The sequence below is a fragment of the Cnephaeus nilssonii genome, assembly GCF_951640355.1.
Source record: "Cnephaeus nilssonii genome assembly, chromosome: 8".
Lineage (NCBI taxonomy): Eukaryota > Metazoa > Chordata > Mammalia > Chiroptera > Vespertilionidae > Cnephaeus > Cnephaeus nilssonii.
The window spans coordinates 7,839,375-7,860,687 of NC_137079.1; the positions used below are offsets into that span (position 1 = coordinate 7,839,375).

Sequence of the window (21,313 nt, forward strand, 5' to 3'; positions counted from 1 at the left end):
AGGAGCAGGAGGGAAGTCTCAGTCCACACACAGTGAGGCTTGCCGGCTGCAAGTCCACATAGTGAGGAACTCTTTCTCCTTGTCTCTTTCTGTACTCTAAACAGTCCTGCTATTAAACCATTCAAGGTTCATTTCTAAGCACTTAATTATGAAGCAAAAAAGTTTCCATCAGCGCCTTTTTCCCTAAGTTTCCTCCTTTTGTAAGTTGCATTCTCTTTTGTTGATGGAGAAAATTGGGCAGAGATGGATTGTTCCTTAAAATATCGACAGTGTCCCAACAGGCCAAATATTTGTGGGAGCCACAGAAAGGGACATATGACAGGTCCAGAAGGCCTCACAGAATACGCAAGATCGCCTACAACTTCCCAGACACCAGCAGTAAAATAGGGAGACATGGGCAGTGGGAATGCTTCCTGTTTATTCGCCACCATCTGACGATTATGACAATTTAATTTGGGAACTGGATTTATATAGGAAACTCAGGAAAATAAGTTTCCTCTAGAAATAGTGGGATAATAGAACTAAATTTTATAATTCTTGGTTCTTATCAGTAAGAAATTAGCTATTAAAATTATTTACTCAGGCATTAGCTCTAAAATGTTCTCAGTTCTTCAGTAAGCAAAAACTGTCAGGCAAGGATTTTCATCATTACTAGTGTAGTTGTTGAAGGATCCTACTCAAAATCAAATGTTTTGCTCCTCTCCCATTACACTATGCAAGGTAGCTTTACTGAATTGGTCTTTAGGAAAAATGCAAAATCAATGATTAATGTTCCTGACACGTTGAACAGCACATGTTGCATTTTTAAAAAGATCGTCATATAGTTTGTTCCATCTTTTGCATACTCTGACAATGGCTTGTTCAAACCTCCCTTTCACCATTACTCCCTTTAAGAAATCTTTTTACACAGTATCCACACGTACGCACACAAATACCCTTCAGGCTTGCAGGACACACTGCTGTTTTCTGTTCCTCCTCCTCTTCCATTCCACCAAAATGCTGCTGGTCAAGTCCCTCAGTGATCCCGTCACTCATGGATCACAAACTGCAGCCTGATGAACACTTTAAAAAATTATATATATATATATATTGATTTCAGAGAGGAAGGGAGAGGGAGAAACAGAAACATCAATGATGAGTGAAAATCATTGATCAGCTACCTCCTGCATGCCCCATACTGGGGATCCAGCCCACAACCTGGGCATATACGCTGGTGGGGAACTGAACCGTGACCTCCTGGTTCATAGGTCGACACTCAACCACTGAGCCATGCTGGCCGGGCCTGACACACGCTTTAGATCATGCATATATCACTTCCTTGTTCTTCTATCACATAATGAAAACACACAAGATCCAGGTGGGGCATATCTGTGGTCGGAGCAGAGCTCTGTGAAGGCTCGACCCACCCAGCTAATCTAAAATGTGGGGCCTGTGAGAAAGGACGCGGAAGGACGGGCATGCTAATGCTATGATCAAAATAAGAGCAAGTCCAAAACCAGATTTCATTCCACAGGGCATTTATTTATACATTTTGCCAGCAATGCTTCATCTGCAGCTTGAATGTCAATTTCTTTTTCATTTTGAGAAGTTCTATTTGGTTCTTTTCCAAATCTACTTGGTAACTTTAATAGCTTGCTGTTCCTTATTCAATTTCTTCTGAATAATTGAGTGTCTACTCTTGAGGCTCTTACTCCGTTTCTTCTCAGCAGGCTCTCACAGCGCCCGCGTCCGTGCTGCGGGCTGTGACCGTGAGCACAGTCCCCGGCCTCTATGGGCAGGGCTTCTTCGGAAGGTGGGTTCTTCCAGAGAGAAACTGTGGTCGTTTCTATGGTGTCAGGGCTCTGCCCACATGGTGCCACTTTAAACTGAAATCCCGGCTTGAGGTTTTTGTTTGTTTTCTCAGATGGTCCATATGGGGAGGAATCTGGGCTGAAATTCGAGAGGCACCCTGATACAAGTGGTCAGGAGAGCACATGCATGTATACTTACATTTTACCTTCCGTCAGCAAAGTTCAAGACGGACACTCCCCTGGGGGGGGAGGGGACAGTGCTCAGCCTCAAGCATGGGGGTGGTGTATGTGTGATCCCTCCCCCCGACTAACCCTGGACTTCACCTCCTGCCGCTGGGCCCCTGAAGCTTGAAAACAAAAAGCTGTCCTTAACCTCAAGGGTCCAGCTTTCATGTAATGTTTTAGACTGGGTACTCCTTACCTTCTCGTCAGCTCATTTTAAAAACATTTTTTTAATCCAACAGCTTGAACAGTTTCTAGTAGGAGGGTACACTTTGCACTATAAGACTATGCACGTTTACAAAGTCAACAATTCTCCCTCAAGTCATTTGAAATAAAACATAGAAAAACCATTGTGTGTAGTCCAGATTTTATTGCTTATTAATTATGCCATTCCATACAATTTTAAGTAAACAGCTTGAGAAAATATACTGGGAGTGCTGAACAGTGATGGCACTATTGATGAGAGAATGTTCAAGTGTCACATAAGGTAGTAGAGGCACCACTGCCACCATCGCCTCCCGGAATTTGTACATTTCATATAAAAGAGTAAAAATAGTTCATTGGCATTTTACTAGCATTTTTCTTTGTAATCTATGAACCGTGATAAGCTTGAACAGTTTCAGACTCTTCGGAGCAAAACAAGGGCTTTTCTTCCACTAGCACAGTGATGGCGAACCTATGACACACGTGTCAGCACTGACACGCGTAGCCATTTCTGATGACACGCGGCCGCTGAGGAGGCCGCATGCCGAGGATGAAACATTTGCTGCTCCTGAGGATGAAACATTTGCGAAATAATGTTTTTTCCTCAAAGTGACACACTACCCGAGTTATGCTGTTTTTTGGCGAAGTTTGACACACCAAGCTCAAAAGGTTGCCCATCACTGCACTAGCAGATGTAGTAGCTTCTTTAAAAACAACAGACAAATCAACACAACAAAAAAAGTACGGACACAACCCCAAAACAAAGTCGGCATATTTCAGTGGCCCTGAATTTTAATGTTTCTATCATATTATCTATATATATAAAAGCCTAATATACTAATTGTCCCCTCGGGAGTTCTACTGCTCGCCAGGATGTGCGCTGGCCACCAGGGCGTCGGTGAAGTGGTGCTGGCAGCAGGTGGCAGTGGAGGCTCTGCCGACCCCGATGGGCCCTGACAAGAGCGGGACTGTGGCGGGATGGTGGAGCTGGTGAGCGGGTGGCACCAGGCCAAAGGGGGTGCGAGCGGGGGCCCAACTGCCTCGCCGATCACTCCGCAGATGTCAACCAGCAGTGGCAGCGGGCGGAGGGGGCGGCAACCCCGACCAATCACCCCGCAGATGGTGACCAGTGGCGGACACGGGGCGTGGGGCTGCTGCCCAGCTCCCAGGCGCTGAGGGAGCCGGGCGGGGAGCCTGGCCCTGATTGATTGCCCCACAGGCAGGATGGTGGAGCAGGTGAGGGGGCGGTGTCAGGCCACAGCGGGGTACCAGGCGGGGCTGCGGGGCTGTGAGGCTGGGGGCATGAGCTGGGACCCAATCCCCACAGGCCACCCCGAGGGACCCCACCTGTGCACGAATTCATGCACCAGACCTCTAGTTTCAGGAAATAAAATGCTACTCAGCTTTTAAAAATGAGGTTAAATGTCTTTACCATAATTATGATTACTTCATAATTTAAATGACTTAACTGAAGCCAGTGTTGGCTCAGTAAAAACCATGAACACAACTGAGACTGCTCTTATGCTAAAGAAACTTTTGAAAACCTTAATTGTTCCTTAACAATGCAGACCCACACTGCACAGTGCAGCCGAGGAACCAGCAACGTCCCTTTGGGACCCCACAGCAGCAGCCCTAAGTATTTTTAAAGCTGGGAGCAGAAACAGAATCACTGTGAAACGCACAAAGGCATCAGTAACCCCCTGGTAAAACTGCACTGACGGTTTCCTCTATTAATGATTAAAAAACAATCAAGCATGTACTACAGTTCAGCATTTGAAACACTTCTATTATTACAATGATGCTCTGGGTGAGAAATGCATTTGAATACTTGGAACAAAACATGAAACATAGTTTTATGCTAAGTCATTTACAAGACCTCAGTTACCAAACAACGAGAAGATATACGATAGCACATAAACAGGAATTTATTAAGACCACTGGCTCCAACAATACAAAAATTAAATATTAAGGCATCTTGTACTCCCATCTTGGTAGTGCAGTGAAGAGAAACGTTTAAATAGGAAGCAGCACTTCTGTTCAGATGCTGTCTGATGTATTAGACAGATCCGTTTTTATGTTCTCCTCTTCCACACACCATGGAAAGCTCTCATGATCAAGCATCATGACCCAAACCAAGAGGAAAGCATAAACCAATATTCACTTATTAAAGGGAAGCAGTTCACCCTGGGGTGGGGGCTGGGAAGGCATTACAAAGAATGTTATGTGTAAAGCTCAAATACCAGGATTTAAGTTTCTCTGAAGCAATTTATGCCTCAGTAATTGAGAGAAAGAAGAGATGAACACTTAAGATGAGAAGCCTATGAATCTGGATCATCCTTTGGAATAATTGTTCACTCAGTACTCTATTCTCTGGGACAGGAGTTTTGGAAAAGTCTTTTAAAAAAATGATCACATCCACTAGAATAAGATCATATAAATTAACACTGATTACTTATCATTCCCCTTATTCCACTGACAAAGCTCAAAAGGCTTCCAAAGTATATTAAACAGTAACATTTCACCTTTTATTAAGGCAAGTTTGTGAAAATAATTTAATACAACCAAATCTCTTCAGGAATTTTCAGCTTAGAACATTTTTATGTAAGAAACATACAAAAAATGGTTTTATAAAAAGCCACCTCAATACCAGAAGAGAGTGACAAGAGTTTGAACCCAGTGTACTTTTTAAGGATGCTCTTCCCTTGTTTCCAATTCCAAGTGCTAGTCATCATCTTTAGTGCCACTTTTGCTTAACTATGAAAAAAGATAAAAGAAATATTCAACAAGTTTAAGCTACCATATTGAGTTATTTCCACTTCATAGCAAAGGTAAACATTTACAGCTACTGGAACCAGAGACGGCGAGGTTTGGGAACTTAAACCACCTCCAGCTTCCACCCCCTATTGTTATACTACAGACTAGAAGCACAAAGATTATTTTACACAGTTTTTATGGAAAGGGCGTCCCATGGCCCAAACAGCTGGCTTTAAAATAAACTGTAAGAATATACCCATTAGGTCCTCACTAAAATGCTAGTCTTTAACTCTCCTTGGATCATATGAGTTACTTCTGACAGGACTGGCACTAAGCAGCATGCAAAACTCATTTCATTAAGTTCTACAAAGAGAATGAACTTACTGTGTTAGGTATCAGTTTAATACATTTGAAGCTACAATTCGTGCAAGAAAAATACTGAGAGTAGTCGGCAGAAAACCTCAAAATGGAAGTAAACAATTTAAAACAACAAAAAACAGAAACTCTTCCTTGATAACGATGGGAAACTACAACTAGGGTCTGATCGAACTAAAATGCTTAATTCCCCCTAAGAAATCAAAGCATTTCTTCCCGTGAGCTGTTTCTTCAGTTTCCATAGCATCACTAACTTAGTTACAGGTAAGCATGCCCATTCTACGTTGTACTTACATCCACAGTCACACCTCACTGTAGCTATAAATACTTACATGCTGATGTGGAAGAGGAAACGGACGTCCCAGGGGAATCCAGAGGCGGAGGGGAGAAAAGGGGAGATAAAAGTGTCAGTATTCGATGGCAATGCCATAGGATGTCGGAAGACTGGAATTAAGTATTGTGTACCTTCACCACATCCACCCAGTTCCAGCCTCGAGGAAGCTCTCCTTTGTGATCTAGAGGAGAAAATACAGAAACTATTTTTAAGACCAATCAGTGACTTTTAAGGTAATATTCGATACATAGGATTTATATGCCATTCTGCAGAGCAGATAAAATCTAAGTGACATAACACCAAGCTGAAACAGCCCGTCGTCACTGTGCCTGGAGGCACTGCTTTCCTGGGCACACCTGCCAAGCGTTTCAGGTGTGTCCTCTGACGGTCCCCTAATTTCATTCTAGACAAAACCTGGTGTCCAGGAAAAATACGGAGGGGCGCTGGTAATGCCAGAAAGAGGAACCCATCAACTCATCAGCTTCAAGTGCTCGCACAAAGGATCTGCTGCCTTCACGGGCACTGCTTATCTCCGTGAGAAGCCGTGTTGGCTCACTGTCCCATGTGCTCGCGCTTCCCTCCAGGCAGCTAGCTCAAGACAAGAGGCCTTACACACAAACGTGCGGCTCAACATGAAGAGGAGGCCTGGCCAACTTACCAACTCCTGTGTTCTGATAAAATAGTCATCATTTAATCTGACATTTTTTTAAACAGGGCTTTAATCTATTGGGAGTGCTTAAAGGCAAGCTGGACTTTTATATAAGAATTTATAAAGTAAAAGAATTTCATTCCTTTAATAGAATATTCAAATGTAAAGAACAGTTTAATAAATAGGTACACTTAAATAATTTTCCATTTAAAATGGCTTGATTTCCTTTATGCTTGATATATGTCTCATTTTAGAAAACATAAAATCTGTATTTGAATCAAGTATATTAATTTTATAGCAAGGGAAACGGAAACCAACTCTTTGATTATTATAGGAAAGAAGCAATATTACTGGAGCTCAATTTTAGATGCTAATGGTTCTTTTCTCCTTCCTGCCAGGAAGAGTCTCATCCCCCCGAATCCTGGTTAGGAGGGGAAGGAGGCAGATCACCAGCCTTGGGAACCAAGACTTACTCAGAGTGCCCGCCATGGCTGTCCCATTACAGCTCTACTTAGAATGCGAGCTCCAAGTCACAGCCCCTGTGTTGTAATCACAGGAAGATAATGGCTCTTAGGAGGGCATCATCAGGAGATGGAGGGAGGGGACAGTAATAAAAGGGAATGACCAGAGGTCATCAGGTAGGAAAGCAACAGGTAATGAACTGACACAGAGCTAAACATTCCAAAAAGCGGTGAACCCAAATTCTAGAAAACAGGCTGCTGTAGTTGTTGATGCTGTACTTTCACGCTGCTTTGACTTTGGTATAACAGATTCCCAGACTTTATTTCACAAACCATTACAATTTTAAAAATGTATTTTGAGGTTCAAAACAGATTGCTATCTTTTTATTCTGCCACAGACATTAAACAAAACATAGATAACCAGAAAACTACCAGCACTATATTTAAAAAGGGCACTATTTAAAACTTTACCACCGAAGTAAAAGGATCAGTTCTTCTCAATAAAGAGCAGCTTGTAAACTTGCACCAATAACACACACACAGACGTAAATATATGCACACACTGTGTCCATGTATATAAATGTCTACAAGGTGGTATCACTTAAAATAAGAAAAGGGTTACGGATTGATATAATTTGCCAATTTTCAGGTTAAATAAGAAAAGGGGTAAAACATTATTGCTGACATAAGCTGGGGTTTATAATACCCTTCTAAAGGTCCACCCGAAATGACTCTGGTTTAAGACACACAGAATTCCACCTTTTTGTTGCTGTTGTTAATCCTCACCCAAGGATATTTTTCCATTGATTTTTTAGAGAGTGGAAGGGAGGGGAGTGACAGAGAGAGAGAAACATCCATGTGAGAGACACATCAGTTGGCTGCCTCCCACACACACCCCAACTGGGGCTGGGGATTGAGCCTGCAACTGAAATATGTGCCCTTGACTGGATTTGAACCCAAGACTCTTCAGTCTGGGGGCCGAAGCTCTCTCCACAGAGCCAAACCAGGCAGGGCAGGAATTCCATTCTTAGGTTTCACTGCTGTTGTGTAAGTAAGTCAACTATAGACAAAAACATTACAATGTTTATCGTGCTAAGATCAAATGGTGTACCAGACTTCATTTCATATGAAAGCTATATTTCAAGAAGTTTTCAGTAATACACATATCTGCCATAGAGGTAAACAAACAGGAAAATCCCACACATGACAGAGAGGGTACAAGTAGGACACACACCTGTATGATATTCTTTTTTTTAACATATATTTTTATTGATTTCAGAGAGGAAAGGAGGAGAGATAGAAACATCAATGATGACAGAGAATCATTGATCAGCTGCCTCCTGCATGCCCCCTATTGGGGATTGAGCCCGCAACCCAGGCATGTGCCCCTAACCGGAATTTAACCCGGGACCTTTCAGTCCACAGGCTGACGCTCTATCCACTGAGCCAAACCAGGTAGGGTCCTGTGTGCTATTCTAATGCTCCTGAAAGTCAGGACTGATTTACAGTTACTTTGCCGCGCATCTACCTTCTCACATGGTTCTCTCTTGTGGTGAAGGAGAAAGTATTTTCAATACACGTCTGTGCCCTGACACAATCTCTGATCCAAGTGTCCCCAGAATAAAGAGTGGAGACTAATCCTCTGAATGGAAACCTAGTTACTAAGCACCCACAGAGCAATAAAAAGCAACACATTTCTCAGTGTTATAAAAGGAAAAAACAAACACAAACCTGTTTTATCTGCCAGCTTACGTTTCTGGGCTTTTGTAAGCTGTTCCTTCTTGTCTTTTTTCTTACTGGATGGGGCTACATTAGGAGTTTCAACTGAGAGGATATTGCTTATGGATGTCTAGGGGAAAAAAAGAATTCTTAGACCCATGTCTTAAAGCTTACTGAATTACACAAAATATGGCTACATCCTGAAATGGGTTGATAATTTTTAGACTTGTGAAATAAAAGAAACCTCCACTGTTATATTCGTTTATTAGTACAGGTGAACTTAGCGTACTGGATGCACTAGAATGCACATTGACGGGCACAATACTAGTGCCATTGTTGCAACCAGGTCCCTCAGCAAGGAGATCTGACACCAGCATGATGCAGAAGCTCTGAAGTTCCAAGGTAATTTTACAATTTAATTTGCTATTATTTGGAAATTTAAGTAAGTCTTTAGAAAAATACTTAAGAGTACCCTAGTTCCCTGAAGAAATGAAGGAAATATTTAAAATACAGCTGGGCAAAAGTAGATCTACAGTTGTGAGTACATGAAAGTTTATTCTTGTATTATCATTTATTAGTTAGTTATTTATTTGTATTGCAACTGTAAACCTACTTTTGCCCACCCCTGGATTTCGGTTCATGCAGCCAGAGATTATGAGGCAAAATTTTAAATGCTTACGAGGTGCAGGCATTGCAATGAATGTTGTACATTCAGTCATTTACTACAGTCTCATCAGGTGGGTGCTGCTATAACTGCCATCTTCCAGATGAAGAAACTGAGCAGTGAGATGAAGGAACCCAGCGTCACCCAGTAAGTGGTGCGGTGAGGGTCTGAACCCACGTGGTCTGCCTCCGTCCTCGACTTGAGCTCCCACCCTCACTGCTTCTCCAGCTGCCTCCCAGTGTCCTGTGCTCTGCTGGGCCCGTGGAAACCAGAACTGCTCAAGCACAGGACGTGGCCTTTGCTGTCAGTGTACAGCTTGGTTCACAGACAAAACTCAGCACTGACCACCAACGTTTTTTAGCAGGACGTGGTGCAAAGGGGCTAATACACAGATGCTCATGGTCATCAAAGAGGCTTCTTCCCTAAAATAACTCTAGAAAAAAATGTATACTTTTCCCATTTAATAAAGTCTCCTTAAATTGCCATACCTTCAAACTGAACTGTAGCAAGACCACTTACAATGAAATAATCCTCATAAAAAATGTCATACATATTTTAGCTCTACATAAGAAATCCCCTTTCTGAGTTTTATGAGGAAATAAACTTGGAAATGTGAATTCTACAATATCAGTTTTGGTGGGCACATGAAGTATTCTAGTTTTATAGGAATGGTAAAATATGGAGAGTAAAATTTTTAAAGTTACATGGAAGCTAAGAAATCTATAATTCATTGTTCTTATGTAACTCAGATGTAACTCACTTTAAACTAACAATCTCTTTCCAATTAAAAAATAACCAGCTCAAATTAATTACTAACAGTGAAATGGAAACAATAAGAACATCTGGCAAAAACAAATGGCACACTCACCGCGGAGTTCACGGGATGGTGATTCTCCATGAACTGCTCTTTGTTGTCCTTGGCATACTCGAACAGCGTGTAGGTCATGGCCGTGCCGAGGTTGGCTTCCACCGCCTCCTGTAACTTGGCTAATATGCTCTCCTTTATGGCTGAGGATCTGGAGTGCACAAGAAATATATTGCTAGCAGAAAAGCAAGAGTGTAAAACAAAAACCCCAATGAAAATAAAACACTACTCACATGGTGTTGTTAAAGAAAGCGTTCATGGAGATAATTGGGGGGGTCTGGGGATATGTTTCCGTCCACGAAACCTCTATGAGGAAGGCTTTGGGGTCACCATTTTCACCTATCTGAAGAAAAGGGAAATCTCAGGCTTGTAAAAAGTGATACAAAGACAGAATATTTAATTACGATCTTTGGGATGAATCCTTTCCAATGCTCATGGTCAGGTCAGTGGTTAGAGCATCAGCCTGCACACCAAAGGTCATGGGTTCGATTCCTGGTCAAGGGCATGTACCTGAGTTGTAGGTTTGACACCCGCGCTTGCGCATTCCCCCACCCCCCATTAGGGAGCTTGTGGGAGGCAACCAATTGATGCCTCTCTTTCAGCCCCTCCCTTCCACTTTCTTTAAAAATCAATGGAAAAAATATCCTCAGGCGAGGCTTTAACTAAGTAAGTAAATAAATAAATAAATAATTGATGCCATGGTGATATGTCTTCATTTAAATGCTTCAGAAAATCAAAAAGCATAATAAATCCAAACCACTAAATTTAAAAACAAATTCAGCATTTATAGCAACCTTTAGTCTTCTCCAGCAAAGTAGTAAATGCTCTTACTTATGTCAACTCTTACCCTATATTGAAATGAAACTGGACTTAATTCCCGGAAACTTTCATCTCCTTCATATATAGAACGTAATGCTTCCAGTTCCATCTGAAAGAAATGAATCAAGTGCATTTTGTTTAGTGCTACAAATGGGTTAGAAGTAGAGGGTCTGATTCAAGCCCCCTCAACTACGTAAAAGTTGACTATGTAAAAGTTGACTAACGTAGCCTTAGATGTTTATAATATACAGGGACATACCAACACAACACAGTAACACTGATACTAATACTTCAAAACTATGCGCCAGGCACTGCGAAGCATTTTACAGCGTATTATCTCACCTAATTCTCACATCAGTCCTGTGAAGAAAATCTCACTATCTTCCCCTTCCAAAGAGGGGGAATAAGATTAGGATTAAAGCAACCCCAGAGCACATGCCCTTGATCTCTCTGCTGACGAGTAGCCTGGACACAAAGAGCGTGAAAAAGCATTACTTATACATCTTATGCTTGTAACCCTTCCCACAGAATGATATAAAACCGGTAAAAACACTTAAGGACAGTAAAAAGAACTTTGAAACAATGGTAGTTAGAAAAAGGTTGACAAGGACCGACCCTAGATGGGAGAAAGGATAGTAAGAGTGACGAAGAATCTCTGCCTGGAAATATGTCTTAGGACCTCGTGGCTTAGAGGAGAAGACTCGCTGCTGTTGTGATTACTGGGGAACACTTGAGAAGAGAAGCCAGGAGAGACTGCACTTGGATACATATTTTAGTTTAAAAAAAACCCTGTCATGAATTCCACAAACTAAAGATGGGCGGATTTGATCTATGTGGACAACATTTTAGAACAGATTATTAAAGAAAGTGTTTGAGCCCTAACTGGTTTGGCTCGGTGGATAGAGCGTCGGCCTGCGGACTCAAGGGTCCCAGGTCCGATTCCGGTCAAGGGCATGTACCTTGGTTGCGGGCACATCCCCAGTAGGAGGTGTGCAGGAGGCAGCTGATTGATGTTTGTCTCTCATCAATGTTTCTAACTTTCTATCCCTCTCCTTTCCTCTCTGTAAAAAATCAATAAAATATATTTTTTAAAAAAGTGTTTGAAAGTAAGAAGTAGTTCCTAAGACCTAGCAAGCATATGAAAAACAACATCTATGTCAACAGCCCCTCTCAGAGAGGGTCCCTTGATTACAGAAAGGCCCCACAATTTCTCTTGCTACTTTTACAGAAATGCAAACTAGATTCAGGAATAACAGCAGGACCCTGGCCAGTGCGGCTCTGTTGGTTGGAGCATCGTCCCGTACACCACAAGGCGGTAGGGGGTTCGATGCCCAGGTTTCAGGTTCGTGCCCAGTCAGGGCGCAAGTGGAAGGCAGCCAATCAATGTTTCTCCCATTGATGTTTCTCTCCTTCTCTCGCTCCCTCCCCACTTTTTCTCCCTAAATATCAACAATAATAATAATAACAAACAAAAAATAACTAAGATTAGATTGGAACAAACTTACACAAAATACAGTGCTATTCTGTGGGTCGTTAATCCTTTCCTACATTTTCATGATTGACCTGGACAGGCACGACAGTGGAAGGCAGGCTTCCCAACTTTGTGGATGACATTTGGTGGGATAGTGAATCATGCTGGTCGCAGAACGAAAATTCACACAGTCCTTGCCCAACAACCTACAGGATGACACTTGAGAGGCTAAAGTCCTTGGATACCTAAACACACAAGTAGAGGGCAAAGGCCAACTGCTTTGCATAAAGTGCCTAAAGCAGAGGTTCTCAACCTTCCTAATGCCGCGACCCTTTAATACAGTTCCTCATGTCGCGGTGACCCCCAACCATAAAATTATTTTCGTTGCTACTTCTCAACTGTAATTTTGCTACTGTTAATGGATTGTAATGTAAATATCTGTGTTTTCCGATGGTCTTAGGCGACTCACAGGTTGAGAACCGCTGCTGTACAGCCTAAGACCATCGGAAAACACAGATATTTACATTACGATCCATTAACAGTAGCAAAATTACAGTTATGAAGTAGTAACGAAAATAATTTTACGGGGGTCACCACGACATGAGGACCTGTATTAAGGGGTGGCGGCATTGGGAAGGTTGAGAACCACTGGCCTAAAGGGCTTAGTGGACAGTAATTCTAACTGTAGAGAACTGGGATGCCACCATTTCAAAACAGGACACAGAAACACGTGTACTCTGCCCACAAACACACGACCCGGGGAGAATTTTATAAAAGGGACACGGAGAAAAGCTCAAATAAACCCCACCAAAGGGTCCGGGGGCCAGACTTGGAGAAACATCACCCTCTGCGCTCCCTGCTTCCCAGGAAGAACTCTGGATGCCGTGGCTCGGAAACGCGCCTGGCAAGAACATCTCAGAAAGGACCCAGATCCCAGCTGGCTAACCATCCATCCATCGACTCTGTTATCTCCGTCAAGGTAAAGCGCTCACTTTCCTCCAATATAGGGAACTCCTCGTTTTTTAAGAAACTACGATCCAGCAGAAGCCGGTTTGGCTCAGTGGATAGAGCGACGGCCTGCAGACTCAAGGGTCCCAGGTTCGATTCCGGTCAGGGGCATGTACCTTGGTTGCGGGCACATCCCCAGGAGGGGGTGTGCAGGAGGCAGCTGATCGATGTTTCTAACTCTCTCTCCCTTCCTCTCTGTAAAAAATATATTAAAAAAAAAAATCTATATATATTAAAAAAAAAAAAAAAGAAACTCCCATCCCCGTCCTGGCTGTGCCGCGCCGGGGCCATCGCTCCTGCCTCCGCACACCTGCTCTTCACCCGCCCCCATCACACCCCCAGAAGGCCCCCCTGCACCATCGCTCCTGCCTCCGCACACCTGCTCTTCACCCGCCCCCATCACACCCCCAGAAGGCCCCCCTGCACCCCCAGAGGGCACGTCGCACCCCCTTCAACGTGACGTGTGCTCAGAATCGACGGCTCTCAGATGGACGAGTCATTCCACCAAAGGACGCGGCCGGAGCCCGCGGACACCGGCGCCACGTGGTCCTCCGTCGGAGATGTAACTCGATGACACGCCCGTCGATGTAACATTCAGAGGCGATCGGATCCCATGGGGCACAACTCGGTGGACAGGCGTCCAACACGCGGCACGTCGGGCGGGCCAAGTCCAACGGGTCGCGGACCAAGGACACGCATCCCAGCCGTTCAGGAGTCGGGGCGACCCCGGGCCGACGGGACTGAGCACGGCGGGGCCTGGGGCGGCGGGGGCGGCGCACGTCCGGCCGGGCTCGCCGGGCACCGGTCGGCCTGGGGCCCCGGCCAGGCTCTGTCCGCCGTAGGGGCGAGGGCGCACGTGCGGGGCCGTTCGTCCGGGCGCGGGGAGGCAGCCACCCTCCCTCGGGCCGGGCCCCGCGCCTGCGCGGGGGAGAGGGGCGTGCGGGGCGGACTCACCTCCTGGTCCTCGTTGGCACTCATCGCGCGGGGCGCGGGCGCCTCCCGAGCGGGCGGACGGCGTTGGCGACCACGAAGAGAAACGCGAGCCGTGGCCCCGAGGCCGGGGCGTCCCTGTTCCGCGCCCTCGGCCGCGGGAGGCGCACCCTTCGCACCGCAGACGGCAGTCACGCGCACCCCTGGCCCTCGGGCAGCGCGAAGCCGCCCGCGGAAGGGCTGAGGGCGCGGAGCCCGAGGCCGTGGCAGGCGGGGCGCCGGGGCGTGTGGAGACAGCCGAGCCGTAAGGCAGAGGCCCCGCCTCCTCTTTCTTCTCGCTCCTCCTATTGGCTCCGCCTCGCTCCGCCCAGCTCCAGCTCCAGTAGGAAATGGAGCGTCTTCCCTACGTCTCGTGGAGCAGCGTCAAGTTCCCGAGTAGCGATTGGTGTAGAGCGCTGTCACTCAGGCCCAGAAAGCGCTTCCTGTGCATGCGCAGGTGGGCGGAGGGAAGTCCTGCTCGCTGGAACCGGCTGTGAGGCGGCGGCTGCAGGACCCGGCCTGGCGGTCTCAGGCACCCCTGCCTGCTTCCCCTCGGCCTCCCCGGCTGGAGGCGACCGGCCACAGCTGCAGTGGGCGCCGTGCACGCGGCCTGGGTGAGTCCGGGCCGGAGACCTGCGGGCCAGGCGACACCGCCTTGGGGGAGCGCTGGCTGATGTTAGGGGCCTGCGTTTTCCAGCGGTGTCAGCGGCTGCAATGCTGGCATTTCTCCTCTAGCCCCTGTGCACCTGTTCCTAGGGCCTCCAGGTTGAAGGGGGCTGGGGAGGAAGGCAGAATCTGCTTTTAGGGCTCCAGCGTCATTTCTCTGCCTTTCCTGAATTCTGCGATCCTGGGACGGTACCTTTTCTGAAATCAGTTGTTGGTTCACATCCTCAACATCGGCTCCCCCGCCCCCCCCCCCCCCCCCCCCCATCATCCAAGCCTCAAACTGTCGTTCCTATTTTGGTCGTTTTGTAGTTGAACTTCTTTGAGTCTTATCCTCATTCGCCTTGCCCTACACCCTGAACCTCCGTTAATTTAAAAAACAGTGACCACATACATTTATCTTCCACTTTGAGCAGGTCGCCTTCCTTTGCCTTGTACCATCTTTCTTTCCAAGAGTCTTCCTTATGATCGTGCATGCCAGCTTCCAGATTATTCCCTGCCACTACATGGTGCCCCGTCCAGGGTGTTACTCCTTCTGCGCCTCCGTCCACGCCCTTGGCTTCTTCTAGGAGCGGCTGTCAGCCAGGCCCATGCCCCTCTGTACCTGTCCTTTGCCCTCCCATTCCTTTGCTGCAGAATAAGCACGTCCCATTTCAAGTGCCAAAGCTTTTAGGATAGAATGTGCAAGAATTTCAGATACAATTTTCATTACTGGGGACAGAATTACAATAATTTAGAGCTGCACCGCCCGTTATAGTAGCCAGTAGCCAGATGTGGCTACTGAACATTTGAATAGACTAGAGTCACTAGACCAGTGGTCGGCAAACTGCGGCTCGCGAGCCACATGCGGCTCTTTGGCCCCTTGAGTGTGGCTCTTCCACAAAATACCACTTGCGGGCGCGCACGTACAGTGTGATTGAAACTTCGTGGCCCATGCGCAGAAGTCGGTTTTTGGCTCTCAAAAGAAATTTCAATCGTTGTACTGTTGATATTTGGCTCTGTTGACTAATGAGTTTGCCGACCACTGACCTAGACCAATTTGAGATGTGCTTTCAGTGTACAATACACACCAGATTTTGAAAACTTAGTACAAAAAAAGGACAATATCTTGATAATAACTTTTATATTAATGTTGAAAGTATAAGTATTATTTTGGATATATTGGTTAAATAGAATATCATTAAAATTAATTCCACCTATTTGTATTTTCTTGTGTGACTGCGAGAGTATGCATATAGCTACACAGTAGGGTTGATTGAATCTGCTGATGTGGTACCCGAGATATGGAGGACCGACTAGATAATTAGCATATTATTTTAATAATATCTCAGGAGTTCAGAAATTAGATGTTAGCAATTACAGAGAAATTATAGGTAATTACAGTTTTGTATATCTATGTCAATAATTATTTTTCTTTATAGCTGAAGTAGGTCATGAGGCCTCTTTTAATTGGATGGCATTCTGCTTTCTTGCTCTGCTCATTCCAAAGTTCTGTGTGCATTTTGAGATGTTACTGAAAATACTGATTAGTCTTAAAGTTGACTACCTTTGTAATATGAAAGATTTTTAAAAAATACAGTACCAATAGTTACCAAATTTCAATAGGTCAATTTAGGAATTAAAGTTTTTAAAAACTTTTGATTTCTTTTGTATTTGAAGACACTTCAGAGTCTCTTGCCTTTTTTTTTTTTTTTTTTTAAATATATTTTATTGATTTTTTACAGAGAGGAAGGGAGAGGGACAGAGAGTTAGAAACATCGATGAGAGAGAAACATCGATCAGCTGCCTCCTGCACACCCCCCACTGGGGATGTGCCCGCAACCAGGGTACATGCCCTTGACCGGAATTGAACCTGGGACCCTTGAGTCCGCAGGCCGACGCTCTATCCACTGAGCCAAACCGGTTAGGGCTCTCTTGCCTTTTTGTAATGTTTTCTAAATGGTGGAGGTTCACATATTAGAAAGGGCTTTGGGCTTTTGAAAAATGAGTTATGAATGTATCACCATTTGTATTTTAGATTTTTCAGAACGCCTTGAACATGGGTCCCACACAGTGGGACTTCCCTGTGGAATTATGTTGTCGGCCTATGGCCTTTGTTACTCTCACTGGCCTGGATGTGGTGTATAATGCCGTCCATCGAGCAGTCTGGGATGCTTTCTGTGCCAATCGGAGGGCTGATCGGGTGCCAATTTCTTTCAAGGTGCTCCCAGGTGACCACGAGTATCCCAAATGTAGACCCAAGGTAACGGCATTATGATTGCATGGGGCTGTCCTCCCTCTCTCCCTCTATATGTGCGTATATCTTTTTTGTTCCTATTGTCTGAGCTCGAAAACCCCTGAGTTTATTAAGGGGATGGTTACAGTGATGGGTATAGAAAACCCTGGGCTTTGTCAAGTCTGTAATACACTACAGGTATCCTATATAATGAGAGAGGAATATGCTAATTACGACCGACCGCATAACGACAGGATCACAGATCTGCAGGAGGGTGGGGCAGTGAACTACAAGCGGGCAGCGGAGAGCTACAGGAGGGGGCAGGGCAGAAAGCTATGAGGGGGGAGGGAAAAGGGCGAGGGGGTGGGGGGAGCTACAGGAGGGCGGGGCAGTGAGCTACTGGTGCACGGATTCGTGCACAGGACTACTAGTGTTTAATAATAGTTATTTTTTTAAACCCAGCAGAATAATTACTTTATAACTATTAAGCTTTTTATACAATGAGCCTAGTTTTTCCTTTGTTTTTTAAAAAAACCCAAATCTCCATAAGGGCCTCTCTGCTTAGGAAGGTTTCACATTCCCCATTCATCATTACCAGTATCGTTGTAGAATCCATGGTCTTCACAATTTACAAGTAAAGCAAAATGCCATCTTGGCAATATGTCTTGAAACAAATGAAGCTATGTTGGGTTTCAGATAATAGTTTATTTGAGCAGCTTTTACAAGAACAGAAACTTGAAATGGTGAGGAATACAAGTCAAATTTACCGGGAAAAGGGCTGTTTGCTTCCAGGGTATTTGAGAAACTTAATATCATTAGAAACTCTTGGCTTTGTTCATTTTTTAAATGAAAATTGTCACAGCTCTAGGGTTGACATCCTACCTCTAGTACTTTCTAGCTCTTATTTGGTCTCTATAAGCTGGAATTTCCTCATCTTTTTTTTTTTTTAAATATATTTTATTGATTTTTTATAGAGAGGAAGGGAGAGGGATAGAGAGTTAGAAACATCGATGAGAGAGAAACATCACCGATCAGCTGCCTCCTGCACACTCCCTACTGGGGATGTGCCTGCAACCCAGGTACATGCCTTTGACTGGAATCGAACCTGGGACCCTTCAGTTCACAGGCCTATGCTCTAGCTACTGAGCCAAACCGGCTAGGGCGAATTTCCTCATCTTATTAACAACTAGAGGCCCTGTGCAAGAAATTCGTGCGTGGGGGCTAGGGGGAGAGGTGTCCCTCAGCCCAGCCTGCACCCTCTCACAATCCGGGACCCCTTGGGTAGGGTCCCTAGGCCTGGCCAGCGATCAGGGCCTATCGGGGCTTTGCTTTCCCCGGCTGCCAGCAGCTGGCCCCGCCTCCGCCGCTGCTTGCCATCTGTGTGGGTGCTGCTCCCCTCCTCCCCCGCCACAGGTTGCCTCCTTCTGCGGGGATGTGGTGCGGAATGGGGTGCGATCGCTTGGCTAGCCTGGGCCTCCCTCTGTGGGATGATCACTGGCCTGTCCCGCACACCTGCCACAGTGTCACTGGCCAGTGGCCTGGGCCTCCCTCTATGGCGTGATCGATCGTGGGGCCCCCAGATCGATTGCCCTGCTGGCCGTTGGCCTGGGCCTCCCTCTTTGGGGTGATCAATTGCGGAGCCCTCCCCCCCCCCACATCAATTGCCCTGCAGAGGGTGGCCTGGGCCTCCCTCTGTGGGGCGATCGTGGGGCAATGGCGGCCCCCCCCTCCCCCAACTAATTGCATCACACCCACCTTGGCTGGTCTGGCGCCAGTGCATGTCATAGCGTGGTCGTCCGGAAGGTCGTCCAGATGGTTGTTCTGCTGTTCGGTCGTTCGGTCGATTTGCATATTACGCTTTTATTATTATAGATGGCTTGGGTATATACTGAGTGAGATAAATGCCCGTAAAGTGCCGGGGGCTCAAGAACAGGTGGTTTCTGCTGCTGTTGTCATCAAGTAACTCTCCAACTTTTGCCAATACGTGCAGAGAACTTCCTATGAGTGGTACATTCCGAAAGGGATCCTGAAGACGGGCTGGATGAACAAGCATCTGAACCTGGTGCCCGCCCTGGTGGTTGTGTTCTACGAGCTGGACTGGGACGAGCCGCAGTGGAAGGAGAAGCAGTCCGAGTGCGCTACCCGAGTGGAAATCGTCAGGTCTGGTCTGCGCTGTCGGGCCGGCCGGTTCGGTTGATGGCAGCCGGGCACTGTTTAGGCTGCAGCGGTCGCTTTGGGGATTGCTGAACTCCAGGGAAATGTGTTCAGTTCCAAACAGGAAGCATTCCTATTAACTTAAATAATGCTGAGCAGGAGGAAGAAATTAGAAGACAGATTGGTCTGAATTTCCAAATGCTTTTTCTTGCATTTATATTTTTTGAAGATACGGTAATTTGCTCGTTAGTCTCATAATACTTTTGCTCTAGCACCAGTTCAGTTTCAAAATAATTCTTTTGAATGACTCCTCTGTAATGTATCACTATAAGGATATTTTTGTATTATAACTTTTACATGCAAGTATATATTAAACTTTTACTTTCCCAAAACAGACTTTTGTAAGGATTCAAAGCTTGATGTGAGATTTTTATTTTTGAAATTGAAATCATTGTGGCATATATGTTTCTTTGTTTGCAGGAAAAGATTTCCTCTAATCTTGTGGATTTTTTAGTTGAATTTTCTTTCTTTGAATTATCAGATGTATTTTATGTAAGGTCTTGAATACATGTATATTTTTAAAATATGTTTTAATTGATTTCAGAGAGAGGGAGAGAGCTATGGATAGAAACATCAGTGATGAGAGAGAAACATTGGTCGCCTGCCTCCTTGCACGCCCCCTACTGGGGATGGAGCTTGAACCTGGGCATGTGTCCTGACCTCCTGGTTCATGGGCTAATGCTCAACCACTGAGCGACACCATCTGGGCTTGAATACTAGTATATTTCTAAAAAAACCAATTTAATTATTTAATGTTAAAATTTTTCCATTGCAGGCAGAGTTTACAAGGGAGAAACACAAAAGTTGCAGTGGTTCTGATTCAGAAGAAAACCCCGTTGCCCCCAGGTATCAAAACGTTAATAATGAATTGTTTTATGCCTCCAATTCTTATTACCAAGAAGCATAATTGTTAATGTTGAAATCTTTCATGCATTCAGTTATGGGAAAGATAGTGTGTTAACTTAAAAAGTACTAGTAACGCATGCATAGTGCTTATTGTAAAAATTTAAGAATATTCAAGAGTGCAGATCTTCTTAAGTCCTGCTCTCCGTCACTTATCTCCTGATGTAGCATATAGCAATTGACAAAATAGTTACCATTTGATTTTTAAACAACGTTGTTTACTTACTTATCTGAGATCTGTTTAAAATTATATTCCTCGTGTAATGTTTTTTTTTCTTAATTTGCAGTAGGGCCAAGGAAAATGCAATAGTATTTCTAATTTCTCATTAGAAAATGCCTAGGTTTTGCCCAGCCAAAGTGGCTCGGTTGCTTAAGTGTTGTCCCATGCACCAAAAAGATCGTACGTAGGTTTGATTCCCGGTCCGGCCACATACCTACTGAGAGGCCAAAATATTTTTTGTTTCGGTGTTGAAACTTGTAGCATCCTAAATCCGCTTTCATGAATTACTGCTTCCATCTTTAGTTACGGTTTTTGAAATAGTAATGTGGCTCTGTGCTGGCATTGCTTAGTGTATCTTGGCTCAGGAGGAAATTCCGTAGTGTCTTCCTGACAGATCGTGTACTGTGTCACTTCTAAGAACCCACAGTGCCCCAAGGGCCCCAGGACTCCTGGCATGGTGGCAGTGGTTGGGGTTTTTATTCTTAATTCCACTGCTCAGGTTTGGGGAAATGCTCGTTGGGAAGAACACATTAATGATTTCCTCTCTCTTCGTGGGCCGTGTCAACAGGAGAGGATGTGATGGCTTCAGAAAGGGCCGCAGCTTTATGTAATGCGTGTGAACTCTCAGGAAAATCTTTGTTTGTCCTGCCCCACACGGACCACCTTGTGGGGTATATTATAAGGTAAATGAAGGTCTTTGAAATATCTCTCTTTAGTAGATAGTTCATTAGGCATTGAGAAATTGGAGGTTTAGAACCATTTATAAAAACAAACATGTTCATGGGGAAAAAATT

The 21,313-nt window shown here is 45.0% G+C and overlaps 2 protein-coding genes across 9 annotated transcripts in view; one reads left to right on the forward strand and one right to left on the reverse strand.

Annotated features, from left to right (window-relative positions):
* Positions 1-3,199: 3,199 nt before the first annotated feature.
* Positions 3,200-14,566, reverse strand: RWDD4 (RWD domain containing 4). 7 transcript variants are annotated; one of them, XM_079779161.1, is made up of 8 exons: positions 14,290-14,566; positions 10,885-10,965; positions 10,271-10,380; positions 10,041-10,188; positions 8,521-8,638; positions 5,811-5,860; positions 5,640-5,680; positions 3,200-4,970 (listed from the first exon to the last, which is right to left on the reverse strand). In XM_079779161.1, the coding sequence occupies exons 1-7, from the start codon at positions 14,311-14,313 to the stop codon at positions 5,648-5,650; spliced, it is 564 nt and encodes a 187-aa protein (XP_079635287.1). In that variant the 5' UTR covers positions 14,314-14,566; the 3' UTR covers positions 3,200-4,970; positions 5,640-5,647. The 7 variants fall into 7 exon arrangements, 6 of the variants coding, with proteins under 6 accessions (XP_079635287.1, XP_079635291.1, XP_079635286.1 ...); XM_079779162.1 differs by lacking the exons at positions 3,200-4,970; positions 14,290-14,566 and adding exons at positions 12,362-12,572; positions 13,782-14,276 and having other exon boundaries at positions 5,111-5,680; XR_013813882.1 differs by having other exon boundaries at positions 5,678-5,860.
* Positions 14,567-14,773: 207 nt separating this feature from the next.
* The window catches only part of TRAPPC11 (trafficking protein particle complex subunit 11), a 34,088-nt gene continuing 27,548 nt past the window's right edge, over positions 14,774-21,313 (forward strand). For both annotated transcript variants that reach the window (XM_079779212.1, XM_079779213.1), the window contains exons 1-5: positions 14,774-14,918; positions 16,985-17,209; positions 19,173-19,342; positions 20,172-20,242; positions 21,088-21,202. In XM_079779212.1, coding sequence (XP_079635338.1) covers positions 17,006-17,209; positions 19,173-19,342; positions 20,172-20,242; positions 21,088-21,202 — 560 coding nt within the window. In that variant the 5' untranslated portion in view covers positions 14,774-14,918; positions 16,985-17,005. The remainder of the gene's footprint in view (positions 14,919-16,984; positions 17,210-19,172; positions 19,343-20,171; positions 20,243-21,087; positions 21,203-21,313) is intronic.